The 15,290-nt window shown below is 44.0% G+C and overlaps 1 protein-coding gene across 1 annotated transcript in view; it reads right to left on the reverse strand.

The window, feature by feature from the left end:
- C2H14orf39 (chromosome 2 C14orf39 homolog) overlaps positions 1 to 15,034 on the reverse strand; it is a 61,766-nt gene extending 46,732 nt beyond the window's left edge. The window contains exon 1 of the mRNA XM_054972073.1: positions 14,857 to 15,034. Within this exon, the coding sequence (XP_054828048.1) occupies positions 14,857 to 15,034 (178 nt within the window). The remainder of the gene's footprint in view (positions 1 to 14,856) is intronic.
- Between the last annotated feature and the right edge of the window lie 256 nt (positions 15,035 to 15,290).

The following is a 15,290-nucleotide window of genomic DNA, read 5'->3' on the forward strand; positions in this document are numbered from 1 at the left end:
TGGGTGAAGGCGGGGACAGGCATTGCCACCTGCTCCACTCCTGATCTTGGCCTTGTGAAGGCATTGCCACCTGCTGCACACCTGATCCTGGTTGAGTGATGGTGGGGCATGCATTGCCACCTATTCCATACCTGATCCTGGCCAGTTGAAGGCGGGGGATGGGCATTGCCTCCTGCTTCGCTCCTGATCCTGGCCGAGTGAAGGCAGGGGGCAGGCATTGCCACCTGCTCTGCTCCTGATCCTGGCCGGGTGAAGGCAGGAGGCAGGCATTGCCTCCTGTTCCTCTCCTGATCCTGGCCAGGTGAAGGCAGGGGGTGGGCATTGCCACCTTCTCTGCTCCTCATCCCAGCCTGGGTTTCCTGCCGCAACAGTGCCCTCTGGTGGTGCACCGGGGTAGGAAGTGAGTCATGTGGAACACACTCTTTTATATAGTAGGATTGCTCTGCCATTTTATATAAAATATTGTGCTAAATTTTCCAGTTTTATTACTCACATTAATAAATATTTTGACTTTTCTGAAAACCCTACAGAAGCTACAATCATGAACATACAAAATGCCTTAGACATAGCCATATAATCAGTCTAGGAAGGTCAATGTTCTGATTGGCAGCAGCTCAGGCAGACGCCTTTCACACCACCTACTACCTGATCTTTTTAGCTAGAAATATCTGGTATTGAACCTGGGTCAATCTTCATGCAGCACAGATATTCTACCACTGAGCCATTGGAAGTTTGTGAATAATTTGTAAATGAGCAGATTCAATTGAAACTAATGGGATTTATAAATTTGTTGATGAATTCACAAATACATTCAGTGTTGGGATCTAAAATCTTCATTACATATGGTGTTTTGGAAAGCAGCAGTAACTTTTGTTATAGACCGCTGTGTGGGCAGAGATTTCATTTATTTTCCAGCACCCTTATATATTCTTTATATACCCCTACTACCTTGATACACGTGCTTCACTATAGTATTTAACTGCTTTAAATCCAGTTATACTTATTAGTAAGTAACATTTTTTGGTTTATGGGGGGGGGGTCAGTAGACAACCCTAGTGGACTTTTAGGGGAAGACTGGGAGGTGTATTTGACCTCAGGACACGTTCACAGACTCCCAATAACAACTGCATTCTGTTTAGAATGTGGGGGGTAAGGACCAATCAGGCCGCATACACAAATGACCCTTTGTGTTCCAACTATTTCTGGGGGTGGGGTGGTGGAGATGAGGTGTGGAATGTTGTGAGCCCCAATCATCCCACATATGCAAATTACCTTGAAAGGCTGGCCCAATCAAGGAAGAGTGGCCAAGCAGGCAACGGGTTGGGTCACAAGCAGGCAGCAACCTGCCAGCCACACAGGGAAGCTGTATCCCTTTGGGAAACCACATTTTACCCCTTTTTACCCTCTTAGGGGGTGAATTTCTTAAAATCCCTTCTTAGTGAGTGTTTACATCATGAAAGGAATGTTCTCCCCAAATTTCATGTTTCTATGTCCAAGGATTTGGGCTGGGTATTGATGAGTCAGTCAGGACACTTGTCTTTATATAGAGAGACTAGCTTGATATCTGTGCTTTGCTATGGTATTTAACTACTTTAAATCCAGTTATAATACTTATGGGTAACGTTTTTTGGTTGGGAGGGGGGGTTCGTTGGTTTTGTAGTATAATAGCATAGTACCTGAGCTTTACAAAGGTGTTTGAATGAAGGTGAGCATATTGATGCCAAAAACTGATGAAGTGAATTTTGAAATGTAACATTTATTGAAGAAATTTTAGGAGGAAAAGACTGTAGTGTAATAAATAAAGTGAAAAATACGTACAACCTTTTTTTTCTACTGAAGGACCTCTTTGTAGACCTTATTGGTGGTTTCCCCTCAGGTGCTAGGATCACCAGGCTACTGGGTGAGCTCACTCTGCAGCAGGCCCCCTAGAACTGCCCATGTGAGAAGCAGTCCTCCCTCAAGTCAATTCCTGCCACCTTCAGTATCTGCCCCTGGGACTTGTTGATCGTCATAGCAAAGCAGACCTTGAGAGGGAACTGCAGTCTCTTAAACTTGAAGAGGTTATCTGATGGTATGAATGGTATGTGTGTTATGAACACTGACTCCCCCCAAACACTGCCGGTGAACAATGTGGCCTCGATGATGTTCCTATGGAGGGCTTTCACTCGTAGTCTGGTGCCATTGCAGAGTTTGAGTGGGCTGAGGTTCTGGAGCAGCATCACTGGAGCCCCCACTTTGAGGAGAAGCTTGTGGGCTGGAAAGCCAGGAGGGTTGAGCATGCTGAGGAACTCCATGGGGTAGTGAACCACATCATCCATTTTGCACCACTGAGTCCACAGATCTGTACTCCATTTCTGCCCCTTGGAGGGAGTTAAGTTGTGTTTCATTAATGAGGGCAGCCTTGTCATACTTGGGGGTCAGAATGGCATGTTTGCACAGCCAGTTCATGGACTTCTCTGTGATAGTGATGATATCAGGGTATATCATAGCTGTTAGGACTGCTAGGGTTATCACTACTGTGCCCAGGCCTGCAGGGATGGTCACCTTTCCCTTGGACTCAGGATACTTTCTGTCCCCTATTTTTAGTAGGAGTTCAGAGAATTCGCCTCTCACTATCAAGTGGACCCTCATGATCTTTCTTAGTGAGAGTTTCCTGATGAGGGGCCACAGATACGAAGCCTTGACACACACGGTAACCTCGTCAGCTCAAGTTCCCCTTGGACCTACTGGCAAAATCTGCCAGAAGTCTCCACCCAGCAGCACGGTGAATCCCCTCATCACTCTCTCATTGCCCCTGACATCTTTGAGGGTTATGCTCAGTGCCTCAAAACACCCCTTAAGTGCCATGTTGCTCTCATCCCAAACAATGAGCTTACAGTTCCACAGCACTTGGGCCATGTTGCTTTGTTTTGAGATGCTGAACAGGGGTGTTTCTGCATGGATGAAGTTAAGAGGCAGCTTGAAGGTAACGAAGGATCATATGCCATGCCTGAATGAGCCTTGACCTTCCATGGAAGTGAGCACCTCTCTACTCGTCTTCCAGGATTGCTTTGCTCTGCTGCTCTGTGCACCTCGGAATGATCTTGCTGGTACTTAGCCACTGCTGCTTGGTGGTACACTGCAGGAGTAGGATGTGCATATTTCGTTGCCGCATCTCTAAGTTGCTTCCTCCTTTTAGCATTGGTGTATCTTGCACGACATCTGCCAGAAGGATTTTTGGAGGCAGTAAGAGGTGATGGCTGCGAGAAGTGTGCGGTGGAGTTGGACTGAGGGAGAGGTGGTGTGGTGGGCACTTCAGCAGGTTCGTGTGAGAGGTTCACATTGAAATGACCCCTAGAAACGGCATGCACCATCTCCCCGTGAACATTTAAAAACTCGGTTGCCATACTGACTTTTATATAAAATCCCTATTCAGGAGTCTTGTGCTGTTTTTCTTCAACTGTCTGCAGTTTCCTTTACCTGATTTTTACCTTAGAACACAGAGTTCTACAGCTGACCAATCAAGGGGGGGTGAGCAGGCAGGACCCTGCCAGCCACACAGGAAAGCCAGGCCCCACAGGGAGATTGGCAACCCTAGAGGGGAAGACTGGGAGGTGTATTTTTACCTCAGGACACATTCAATTACTCCGAACAACAACTGCATACTGTTTAGAATGTTGGGGTGATGACCAATCAGGCTGCATATGCAAATGACCTCAGGGAAGAGTGGCCAAGTTGGCAGTTGGCAGGAGGGGGGAGGAGCAGCCTGCCAGCCACACAGGAAAGCTGTGTCCCTATGGGAAAACACACTTTACCCCTTTTTACTCCCTTAGGGGGCGAATTTCTTAAAATCCCTTCTTAGTGAGTCTCTACATCATGAACGGAATGTTCTCCCTAAATTTCATGTTTCTAGGTCCAGGGGTTTGGGCTGGGTGATGCTGAGTCAGTCAGGACACTTGTCTTTATATAGAGAGAAGATTATGGATGTAGGAGGTCTTCATGGATGAAGGTATTAAGAGCTATCACACCGTTATTGAAGTGATTGTGCTCAAACTGAGAAACAAAAGTATATTTATCACAACAGACTGGTCATTAATGAACTACTGTTGGAAAGTAATCAATTAATGCGAAGATATAAGGATATCCACCTTGATGAATCCAGTAGAAAAAGAGAAAATAAGTTCCTAGACTGTGTACATATATATTGATACTTCTCCAGATAAGGCATGAATGAGATTGAAAATTTAAGAACTAGATCGGCATCAGAGCCCCACATTTGTGGGAGTTCCTTCCCTGGCAGTTCCCAGAAGAAGCTGGTATGGTATATGAAATGGAAATGTGGATTCTCTAAATAGCTACGCTGAATTATCCAAGAGCTGCACATTCAGGATCCCACACATAGATACAGGACAAGATAGGAATCAACTGTTAGATTGTACAAGGTGTGTGTCTGTTATTATTTATTTGGATAACATTTAAGGTTTATCAAAAATGTCACAGTTCTGTATCAGTTCTCTCCATGGCATTGCAAAGGATCTTGGGATGCTCACTGGCAGCCAGCAATTTAGCTGCCCCAAGATTACACAGCCCAGTTGCTTGGGCATTTGGGCTTGCCCTTAGTACAAAGAAGAAAGAAAATAATGAGTTTAGATGTTTGAAGGAAGTAATTTAATAAATGAAATATTGAAGATGAATTGGGTAATCCTAAAGCTGGAAGTCAGAACAAGAGAAAAGACAAGAAGTAAACAAGGGGGAAAAAACCCACCATTGGAAATGGAATACAGGTAAACACAATGAATTATTTCGGCTCAAAATATATCCTATTGTCAGACACAGACAGAATATATTGCCTCAGGAAATTAAAGCTCATGCATCAGGAAAAGCTGACAAACCTGACTTTAGGTTGAAAATATGAGGGGACAAGAAATAAAGCAGGGCATGATAATCAAATATACCATTCTTATAAACCATAAATAATGAAGACATAAGTGGAGAACCATGTAAATCCACATTCATCCCCATCCATCCCTTGACCTTATATACTGTCATTTTTTTAACCACCTGAACAACTGGAATGTTCATAAACATTGCGTAACACCTCAACTGCTGAGTTGTCTGATGACGAGTTCATTTCAATGCAATCAAGTCAAAATTCTTGTGGCTGATATAGGTTTCACAAACTGCATCCTTTGTTTCCTCATTTTATTCATAAGGCAAATGTGTGTAATTATGGGGGCAATTGACAAAACAACTAGTTTTCTGTAAAAAATAATGTTTATCCTTTTATTTAACTACCACTTTTCCATATATACAAACAATATACATTAAAATTATTAATTGCTCATCCTTGCTACAGATGACACTTCCCACACTTCTCTAGGTAGCAGCCCATTCCAACAGATTGAGGCTGCTACTGAAAAAAGCCAGAGTATGATCAGAAACTGTCCTAACCTCCCTCGGTGTTGTATCTGTAAGCAGGCCCTTTAGAGGTAGATGCAGAAATTTTGAGGTGCAAATAGGAAAAGGCAGTCCAGCAAGTCTATGGGTTACAACTCATTAAAAACAGGGCTGGCCCAAGGATGTTTGGTGCTCTAGGAAAATGACTTTGTGCGCACACATCCAATTCCACAGGGAAGCCAGCTCCACTCATGGCACCCTCACTGTGGCCATGATCGTGGCTAGAAGCACTGCCAGGCTTCCCAACAGAATGCACTGGGAGGCAAAAAACTACCCAGCAAAAGGCCTACCCACACCACTGCCTCCTGCCGAAGAAAGAGAGGGAAGGAGCAGGCTGGTTATGGGCCACCCATTGGGGCCACGGTTACTGCCCGGAGCTGCCACTTTCAGTGGCAGACCCCCAACATAACAGACAGGCAGCAAGAGTGGCAATGATAAAAATAATAATTGCCTGCGTTTATCACTGGGATTCAAGGCAGATTCAATGTATGATCATTTTTTTCAGACAGTCAGTAAGCAGATTACTCAATATTATAACATAAGCAGTAAGCGGATTACGAGGTATGATAGCAGTTGAATCTAACAAAATAATGCTGTTATGTTTCAACATCTCATTAATATGGTAGAATTTACTAGTTTTTTCATTTGATTTCATTTATTTTTCTGCAGCTGTAGCAAAAGCCCTAACAGATTACTCAAATCTGGATTTGATTTATCTTTTATAAGATAAAAACTGATGCAGTAGTTATGAAACAAGACTGGTTGATGGTTGATTGACTGTGGAACATCAATAGCATGACTAAGAAAAGAAAAATCCCCAAACTGAGAGACTGGTAATTGCCGTCCTAGGTTACATATGAATTACAAGTAATATACATCAAATTCATTACTAGAAGTACTTACGATGATGACAGTGTGATAAACGTTCTCAGCAAATAGAATCAATTGATTGCGCCACCACAAATCGCTTTGAGTTGTCAAATACTGATTGTCAAGACCCACAACCAAACAGCAAAAAAATTATCCTTCATACATTTGGCCAAGCAATGTAATCTCCAACATAAACACTTTTATTATCAGTATATACCAAGGCCTCCGTTGGGAAATAATTCACACTTACTTATTGAGACAAACGAACGATCACCAAGGAAACAAAAAAGGCCCCATTGGTCAAATACTGAATTAATGGATAATTTAAAAGAAAAGGAAAAAAGAAGCAACTATAGTCTTTTCAGCCTGAAGAGACAAGAAGGCCAAGACTGAATATCAAAACAAAAATGAAGTTGTGAGTACAATTAACTCAGTTTTCTCACAGAAGATGCAGTGGGAATGAGAACTGAGGAAGAGCACAACAGGTCAGGAACAGATAGGAAGAAATTACAACTTCCAGACTACAAGAATACAGTCACCACACAGACCTACGAAACTGCTGTATACCAAATCGGACTATTGGCCCATCTAGCTTGGCACAGTCTACTCTGATTTGCAGTGGATCTCCAGGATCTCGGGCAGATAGAACTGGAAGAGGAGAGTGAACTTTGTATATTAAAGAGGGAGTAGAAAGCAGAAGAAAATGACTTTGGGGGAAAGAAAAATCATGGAGGTTTTTTTTGTAAAGAGATTAGATAAGGAGAGGGGAAATAAAATAATTTTGAATCTTGTGCTTAGTACTTATCTTTTTGTAAATAAACTTTTCAAATCTGTGACTTTCTTGAATCCTTTTTTTTTTAAAATATCAGAACAGAGATTCAGATAGGAGTGGTTCCCCTTTTGGCAGTGAGGTTTAAGGAAGAATGGTCCAAATAATTGATCCTTCTTCAAGAGGGCAATTACAGCTGTCATCTGTTCCTCCTCAGAAGCGCTATATATGACAAAAGATGTTTCTGCAACACCTGCCACCTACCATCCTTTAACATGTAACCATGTTCTTGCCACAGTCCTGTCCCAATTGTTCTTAATTTATAAAATATTACTTCCTAATTTAAAATAAAAAGGCTTAAAGAAGGCACATGAGCTTTCCTGGAACACCTTTTCAAGATCAGGGGGGTTATTTATTTGTATTAACATATTTCTATAGTGCCCTTCTGCCACCAAGGCAGCTAAGCTGCCAAACTAAAAGTGATTATGTTTAAAAAGTGCATCTGACGAAGAGAGCTGTGATTCTAGAAAGCTTGCGCTACAATAAAGTTGGTTAGTCTTAAAGGTGCTACTGGACTCTTTACTATGTTTAAAAAAACACAAAAAGTTCTGAGAAAGGCAGCTTCAAAGCCTGAGATACCTCTGTGTTTCCCAAGAAGAGTTCTGTGGAAACATGGACATTGTGAAGGGTTTCATGAGAAATTGCGAAATAATAAAAATGTTGAAATTCCAAATATCTCTCAAAATATCCCTCAAAATTTCTCAGCTATTATTATGAAAGCTGAGATACATGTGTGTATGTGTGACAATCATTCATCAGTAATTAAATTTTCTTGACAATCGTTCATCAGTAATTGAATTGCTCACCTTGCCATCAACTTTTTCTGGCCTGTAAACATTTCCATAGGTAGGGGTTCTTCAGGATTTGAAAAATCAATTTAGGGGTTCCTCCATGTAAAAAATGTTGGGAAACACTGCGTAGCTCCTAAAAAGACCTTCTGTTGTGAAGACATTCACCTCACCCTATGATGGAGGAACAAGGCAAAGGTGAGCGTGTAGATTTGTATCTGAGGAGAAGAAAGTCCTTTGGATGCCATTGTTCAAGAGCATTTATGTATCCCTTGATATTCTGTAATTTTTTAAAATTTAAAACAAAATGAAATAGCAAAGAAACGTTGAGATTTCAGTAGGGATTGCTTAAGCTTTTTCGGCAGTCCTGAGGGCTAGAAACGTTTCAAATTAAAGCTGATGTTGATTCTTCTAAAGTAATAGGAGCTCTTATGGTCTGTCTATTCAGTTCCTGGTACTTTCCACTGAAGCTTTTCATTTCAGGTTTGCACAATTTTCTATGATGACTTTCCTTTGAGCTGCAGTATAAATAAAATGAAAATGTCAGAGAGAGAAAAAACAGCATGGAAACAAAGATGCATACTGCTTGTCCATGGTGATATACTTGTAAGAGCATGGCTTCATTTTTAACATTTATATGTACTATCATAATTGGATTCATTTATTTAAATAAATAAATGCCATTTCGACAACCACCCCCTTGGCTTTCAGAGGTTTCTTTTCTCCAACCATCCCTGCTGGATTTCAGCTAATGAGGCTGCTGTACAATTTGCAAGGCAAACAGTAGGGCCTAAAGTATTAAATGTTTTGCCAACGACAAAGAACACTTTCATCCTCCTGACACTTGCTTGCTACTTGACTCAGCATAATTAGATGCTGTGGCGGAGAGCCTTCGCTCCTTTTCCAGGAAGCAGGGTCTGTGAGAGTCACAGGGCAACATTGTGCCTGGACTGCACAAGGATGTGTGTGCCTAACTGGGTGATACATTAGCAGAAAGCAGAGATGTAGCTAAACTCTCTCCAAGCCCACAGGACAACTTGAGCTTTGCAAATCGACTGCCAGGCTGGAGAGAAGGAGAAATTGCAAAATTTTCACAGGAACCCACAGTGATTCCAGCCATTATTATTAAGCATTGAGCTTAATTGGGTACTCACTTGTCTTTATGAGATTTTTCAAATGTTCTACAGGAGAGTGCGGAGTGCTCACAAAATTACAAGGTCACTCACAAGGGTATCAGAAAAAGGGGTGGGGGCTTCCCCAGAAGATAGAAAACTGACTTTTTAACAGTTTGATACACACTCTTGACAATTTGATACACGCTAATTCAATATCATCAAATATGGGGAGTAAATAGATTTTTAAGAGTCCAGTAGCACCTTTAAGACCAACCAATTTTATTGTAGCATAAGCTTTCGAGAATCACAGTTCTCAGCTTATGCTACAATAAAATTGGTTAGTCTTAAAGGTGCTACTGGACTCTTTTTGATTTTGCTACTACAGATTAACACGGCTAACTCCTCTGGATCAATAGATTTTTAAAAATGTATTCAAATTGTGCACTTTTTATTAGAACGTTACCACATGTACTATTTTCTTGTCTGTTTGCACAACCACAGTAATATTATGTTTGTTTCCACAAATGCAACAGGAAAGTGGTATTCCTCCTGGTTTTGATGGCTTTCTTCATCAGATGAATACAAAAACAGAGATTGATGAATGTTCTGCATAGCATGCTCATTCCCTTGTGTTATAGATCCAGAGGATCTATAACACAAGGGATCTATAGATCCCTTGTGTTAGTGACTATAGTAAGTAATAGCAAGTCATTTTAAAAAATATTTATAAAAACTGTTCTGTTACTGTGGTTGTGAAAAACAGTGTACATGGTAATGTGCATATGTAACTTCCGCATTGTGTCATTTGGACTCTCATTTTGATTTGCAGAACACAATCTGAACATCTCTCATTTGCATACAGTGTGGAGTCATTAGGTTTTGTTACTTTGCCCTGTAGAACTTCACCATTTGCAGCAATCCTCAGTCTTGGTAAAGGTTCTTGCAAAGCCAAGCAGACAGATGAAACTTGTGACCAAAGCTTTTGTTTTCTGCTTTAATCACTTTTATAATTCTCAAATGTGAGTGAGAGCGCTTTCTGGTGGCTTGCAGAGTGGATGGTATCTTTCTCCTCTCTTCTCTTCTTCCTCAGCCCCTTTCAATATATGCACATTGAACCTGAGCCGCCTTTATGGCCCCTGGCAAGGACAGACACCATGTACAGAGTGCTATGCTCCTATTGCAACATTCCCACCCAAGACCTAGTTATGCTATTGTATTAATATATTTATGTATGTTTGTTCACTGCATTTATTGTCCCCCTTGAGGCTCAAGTTTCATTGCAGAATTGTTGGGTAGCAATAGTTGGGGCAAAGAAAGACCCATATAATACATATAAGGCAATAAAACTGGGCTACACAATTAAAGCCTATTTCTTCACTTGGATATCAATGACTCTAAATTGGTTTCCATTCAGATCTTTTGGCTTAAATGGGAGTGAGCTTATTAAACTAACTGACCTCTAGTTCCAAATTAGGGGTGCGTTGCCCGTTTGGAACAGGTTACCAAATGCATTTAAAACCGGTTTTGAACATGGCACTATAAAGTACCTTGACGCCCTCCCCGCTTGAATTTTCACCGTTGCTTCAAGTGGGTTTGCACTTACGAAAAACAGAATGCAAAATGAACCAAGCCTCCTTTATGCTGAATCTTCTCCCACCCACCAGGTGTAGCATTTGTTAGTGCTAAACAGAAAGTAGAAGACAGCCAATTCTACTGTCAATTCTGGCCGATGTATGAGATTTGATATTCACTCTCTCAGCGTCCGCACCTGTAAGAAATTGGTCTGCAAGATGGAGAAAAGCGCCTTGCTGGAATCTTCCAGCAGTCTGGCCCCAGTGGAGCCCGAGCTGCAGCTTTCTCCAGATGCATAAACGCTTTTAAAAATGTTAAATATAGTTTAGGGCCTTTAGGGGTTTAAATAGACGTCTGCCATTATTGCGTCTCTTCGATTGTTTTAATTATCTGAAAACCAGAATGCTAAGGTCGCCAGTTAATTTTATTTATTGACGTTGTTTATAGTCCGCCTTTCTCGCTAAGACTCAAGGGGATTATACAGTCAGTTGCAAAGACGTTTCAATAATCATGTAACAACGTACATAACGCAAAAATTTGCAAAGATTTAAAACCAGCAGAAATCCAGCTGAAGAAATGCTGGAACAGAGCGTAAACAATTGGGAGACTGACATATAGTGAGATCATACTTAGAGCCATAGTAGTAGAGTCTATGGTCGATCATACTTAGAGCCATAGTAGTAGAGTCTGTGTTCCCTCCCTGTCCCTTTACTGATGAGCTCTTTGAGACCACTTCTTTATATTACCGCCCTCCTATCTGAGCAAAAAGCCCTCTAGAATAATTTAATTTTGCATCGTTTGCGGAAAGCTAAACGAGTGGGAGCTTTCTCGACCTCTTCAGGTAGGCCATTCCATAAAGTGGGGCCACCACAGAGAATGCAGGATAAGGGAATATTCCTTCGATATAAAAATCCCTGGATGGCCAGACCGCAAATCCATTTACACCAGCATCCATTTTCCAGTTGGCCAGCCAGGTAGATCTGGGAAGTGAGCAAAGAAAGGCAAGGGAAGCAATCGTGTCCCCTAACCGTCGCTGCCCTGATGCTATCGCTGATCCCGGGGCTTAGTTAAGCTAACATGGCTAATACCTTTGATCGACCTGTCCTTCTCGAAGAATTTGTCCAGCCCCCACCTGAGCCCTGGTTATCGCCACATCTCGTCGCAGTGAACTCCATTCGTAGAATGAAGAAGATCAAACTGCCTTCCCGCTTGCTAACTATGCCTAGACCTCGGGCGTCTTCACCGGGCAGGATGGCAAGGACTGAAGTCGGTCCATTGTCTCTGCTGCTGATCCAAAAGTCATGGATTCCGGATCCAGCCAGATTTAAAGCAGTATTGAAACCCATACCTCTCAATCCCATGCTTAAATCTCTCCCTCTGAAAACAGCGAGAATCGGTCTCCCATCCAAGCATTTTAAAGTTCCATTTATTTCGATGGCCAAGATTCGGGCCCAGTAGCACCTTAAAGACCAACTAGATTTCCAGGGTGTACGCTTTCGAGAGTGGGAGCTCTGCCTCTCGAAAGCTCATACCCTGGAAATCTAGTTGGTCTTTACGATGCTACTGGACCCGAATCTCGCTCTTCTACTACAGACCAACAAGGCTGCCCACCTGAGTTTATTTCAATGGGAGAGATTTCAGCAGACTCTTAAAATCAGTAGAACTTTACCTGCTCGCGTTGCATTGTGCAACTGCATGGGAAAACCTATCTTATCCCGAAGTAAGGCCCATGTCACAGACTCGATTGGTTGCGTTTCAAAATGCCAAAGAGAAGAGGTCGTTCTTACATCTGATGAAAAGGGCTATGGAACCACAATAAAGTTGCTAGTCCTTGACGGTACAAGCCTCTCTTTTTTTTGTTCGGCTGCAACAGACACTCGCCTATCTGCCCTTCAGGATCTGGACTCCATTGTTTTTTAAAAGGACCTACCTATAATTTCAGCCTAAACAAGCTCCTTTGAAATTCAGTCCCTTTGGAGTTCATAGTGTTAAGTAGATTCATTTCGAATTGGGACTGTCATCCATTGTAAACACACTTTCCTGGGAGTAATCGCCACTGAACAGACTGCATTAGTATGGTGAATTAGACCTGGTTCGAATTGCTTTCTAGGATCTCAAGTAACGACCCAGTCAAAAGAAACTTCGGAGTTCTGCTACCCACTAGAGTAGCCGGCTGGCATCTCCGGGTATAACCAGGAGAGAACCCCCTTCACGTTGAAAAGAAGGAGCCAATTTTAAAATCAATATTTTTTTCCACGAAATTCATCCTTGGCGTGGATTGCAATGCAGTCTTTTTTTTACCCTTAAAGTAAACTGCAACATTTAACACTCTTCTTCCCCCAGTTATATTTCCTCGAAAGGAGATTCGAATGATTTTCATGGAAATCGCTTCTAGGAGAAATGAAGTGGGACTAACCCAGGCTTTGAACGCCTAGTGGATGCGGCCCTGGGAAGTGAAGCTGAATGTTGTTTGACACGGGGAGTTTTCTTATTTACTCCGATGTCTTCCACATGCGGGCTTGTCGCGCTGGGAAAGCGGTCTGAACTCGCTGGAACGGATAAGAGGAAAGCGCCGCGGCTTTCCCTGGGTTGCAGAGCGGAGCTTCCCTCTGGTATCTGGAGACGGGCGCCCTGAAAATCCTGTTGGTCTCTACGAGGGCATCCCCTCCCCTCCTCGCCTGTCGTTTTTTATGAAAATGAGCAGTACTGAAAGCCTTTCCGTCCCGCTAGCTCAGAGCTCCGCATAAATGATGAAAATGGCTCCGAGGGTTTTTTTTTTTTTTTGCAAGTGAACTGTGAAGATCTGTGAAAATAATCTCAGGGTTTTCCGTCAGAACGAACTTGGCCGCCCAGCCAGGCGTGCCTTAATCTGACCCGACACCTCCAAACCATCCGCGCTATGTATCCGCCGTCTGGTTTACCAGATCTCGCCGAGAAAGAGTCAGTGTGTGCTTGATACTAAAGAAAAGACAGTCCTCGCCTCTCTCTCTCTCTCTCTCTCTCTCTCTCTGTCTCTCTCTCTCTCTGTCTCTCTCTCTCTCTAGTCCTCCGTCTCCTCTCCGCCTCCGTCCCCCCATCACGCACACACACACGCGCCCACACACACAACACGCTCTTTACTGCAGATCGCGATTGTGGGAGAACACTGAAATATGGTCCATTTCATCCACAGGGCAGGCAGCGAAATGATCTTCACGTTTTAAAATAAAAAGGAGCCCCAACGCTGCGGATCGGGAAGGCGTTCCTTTTGACATCTGCCGGCGGAGGGGAAAGAGGTGGCAAGAAAGGCGGGGGGGGGGACGACGACGACCAGAACTGGCTATTTACAGCCTTGCATTAGAATGGAATTTAATCCCAAATATGTTTCCCCCCACGAGCTATGTCTAATAATATTCTTGGGAGGGGGGAAGAAAAGCGGTCAACCAAAATCTACCCATCCATCCATCCATCCATCCATCCATCCATCCATCCATCCTTCCTTCCCCATCTCTCGGAGAACACCATCACATTATTATTACTACTACTATGTCTCAAGAGCGGGAAAGGAGTTTTTCCCACGCTTTCAGCCTCCGCTGACTTTTCATTTCCAGTAACATGGAAGAATGAAGGGCACTGATATTTTTGGGGGGGAGATGATCAATAGTTTAAAACGATTCCTTGAAGTTGTTTGTCCTGACCGACCAGTGACTTCTCACTTCTTCCGCGGCCTTCTTGGGTGTTTATTCCAGGCTGCTCAAGGGAAAACGGAGGAGTTTGGGAGCGGGGGTCAAAGAGGCAAACGAAAGAGGCGACAGGGCCAGGGCGCCAGTCTTTAAAACTCGAGAAAATGATGCCGGTTTGGGCGCCTGATCTCTGCCCGGGAGGTGTGACTTTCTTCGTATGGGGTAACACACCACAACCCTAGGGGCCACTTCCCTGGGAGGGACTTACCTCCGAGTAAAACACACGCCTAAGACTACAACCCACCGGGAAGACCAATGGGACGCGCCGAGACGAGCTTCGCGTTTGTTTTGCCGGTGGCCTCTCCGACCCGCGCTTTCCTTCCGGGCGGTGGAGAGGTCGGGACCCGGCCCCAGCCCCCTTACGCAGCTCGATCCCTGGCGACTCCCACCGAGTTCAACTGAGCTTCCTCCGCTAGCGCCTAGGACTGCCGGCATTTCGGACGGGGAGCCGGAGTGGCTACCCTGAAGTTATGGGGAGGGCGACCAAAGAGCTCCACTCCACGGGCCCCTACGCCGTCCCTTACGGTATTTTTTCCAGACTGATCCGGTGGATTTTTTAGAGGCCGGCCTCTTTGGTGCCTCTGGGGTCCCATTCCCGCCTCCCCGGGCCCGCCTAAGGTTCCTTCTCACGCGCTGCACAGGTGCCCGGTAGCTGAGCGGGGGGCGGGCAGAGGAGCGGTCCAGCAGCCCGGGGCGCCCCATCTCCACTCGCGCGCTCTAGACCGGGGCAGAGGCAAGGGTGCGAGGGATCGGGGCGCTTTCGCCCCACTCACGCATCCCAGCTTCGGAGCTTTAACTCTGGAAAGCTCATCGCCCGGGGATCGAGTTGGTCTTTAAGGTGCTACCGGACCCGAATCCCGTTGGGTTCTACTCTGGCTCTCGGAAGCTTCGGCCCTGTCAGTCTTGTTCCTCAGCTGCCCGGGGACTCAAAGGCTGCTGTTTCCCCGCAGCCACCCGC

Source organism: Eublepharis macularius, chromosome 2 (assembly GCF_028583425.1).
Source record: "Eublepharis macularius isolate TG4126 chromosome 2, MPM_Emac_v1.0, whole genome shotgun sequence".
Classification (NCBI taxonomy): domain Eukaryota; kingdom Metazoa; phylum Chordata; class Lepidosauria; order Squamata; family Eublepharidae; genus Eublepharis; species Eublepharis macularius.